The 1612-nt window shown below is 36.5% G+C and overlaps 1 protein-coding gene across 1 annotated transcript; it reads left to right on the top strand.

Annotated features, from left to right (window-relative positions):
* The first annotated feature begins 267 nt into the window (after positions 1 to 267).
* LOC120067570 lies at positions 268 to 1140 on the top strand. Its single transcript, XM_039019118.1, has 3 exons — positions 268 to 470; positions 652 to 724; positions 865 to 1140. The coding sequence occupies exons 1-3, from the start codon at positions 268 to 270 to the stop codon at positions 1138 to 1140; spliced, it is 552 nt and encodes a 183-aa protein (XP_038875046.1).
* Positions 1141 to 1612: the final 472 nt, after the last annotated feature.

Here is a 1612-nt window from a genome sequence, read left to right as displayed (position 1 = left end):
TTATATGAAGCCACCGCCTAGTATTGCTTCGCCATCTCAGAAAGTTTGTCTTCTTCGCAGTGCTTTGTATAGACTCAAACAAACACTTCGTGCCTGGTTTTCAACCTTCAGTGCCATTGTCACCCAACTTGGATTTGTCTCCAGTGCTCATGACTCAGCTCTCTTTACTCGCAAGACTCTGCATGGCGTTGTTCTTCTGCTATTGTATGCAGATGACATGATTATCACTGGTGATGATTCGCATGCTATTTAGGAGAACAATTTGAGATGAAAGATTTAGGCCCTCTCAATTATTTCCTTGGTCTTCAGGTTTCGTCGTGTTCTAAAAGGTATTATTTATCTCAGGCGAAATATGCGTCTGACCTTTTAACGCATTCTGGTATCACTGATATTGTTATTGCACCAACACCATTGGACTCTAATGTCCGCCTAACCTCTTTTGATGGCATTCCTCTCGAGGATTCCACTATGTATCGATAACTTGTTGGCAGTCTCATATACTCAACTATAACACGCCCGAACATTGCCTATGCAATCCATGTGGTCATTTAATTCATATATGTTCCTTGCACTATTCATTTCACTATTGTTCTTCATATTTTGCGATGTGTTAATGGCACTCTAGGACATAGGCTTTGGTTCTCTTCTCAGTCTTCCTTGGTTCTCTCTAGCTGCACTGATACTGACTAGGCTGGTGATCCTACTGATTGACGATTCACCACAGGTTACTTTTTTTATTTGGTTGATTCTCTCATCTCTGGCAAAGTAATAAACAAACTATTGTATCTTGCTCTAGCATAGAGTTGGAATATCGGGTACTTGCTGATGCTACTTCCGAAGTTTTGTGGCTTCCCTGGCTTCTAGCTGATATGTGAGCTCTCTAGGTCTCTGCTACTATTTTTGCATTATGACAATCGTAGTGCTATTCAGATTGCTTATAATGACGTGTTTCATGAACGAATGAAGCATATCGAGATCAACTGTCACTTTGTTCGTCATCATCTTCAAAGCTCCACCCTGTGTCTTCAAGCCATATCTACGACTGAACAGCCCGTTGATATATTCACTAAAGTACTCTCCCCTGCACGCTTTGGTCAATTATCTTGCAAACTCAAGTTGGTTTCTACTTTACCACCTTGAGTCTGAAAGGATGTTAATTTGTTATAAGAATTGTTGAGTATTTGTTGTGAGAGTTGTTGGGAGGTTATGCCTATTCTTATATAGTTCTTTGGGTATAAATATCCATGCATTTCATCATTCAAACATACAGAAAGAAATATAGTAATATACCAAATATTCTTAATCTGGTTTTTTCAATCTCAAATGTAATGTTTTTTTTTTATAAATAATTTGACTATTCTAAAATTACTTTAAAAAATAAACATTGTTTAAAAAATATGCTTAATTAACTTTTTCTCTTTCTAATGGTTTCTAACTCTCCCTAATTTTTTTCTCAACTTTTTTTTTTCAAATTAACTTTTTCTCTCTTTTTTTTTCTATTTAACTTTTTCTCTCTATCCTTTTTTGCTCTCATTTTTCTCCCGCTCTCATTTTTCTCCATCTCTGTAGTTGTTCTCCATATATATTTGTTAGTCTCCCCAAATTGTATATG

This window comes from Benincasa hispida, chromosome 12 (assembly GCF_009727055.1).
Source record: "Benincasa hispida cultivar B227 chromosome 12, ASM972705v1, whole genome shotgun sequence".
NCBI classification, from domain to species: domain Eukaryota; kingdom Viridiplantae; phylum Streptophyta; class Magnoliopsida; order Cucurbitales; family Cucurbitaceae; genus Benincasa; species Benincasa hispida.
The sequence above is the reverse complement of the archived record's forward strand: the minus strand, read 5'-3'. Positions and strand labels throughout refer to the sequence as shown.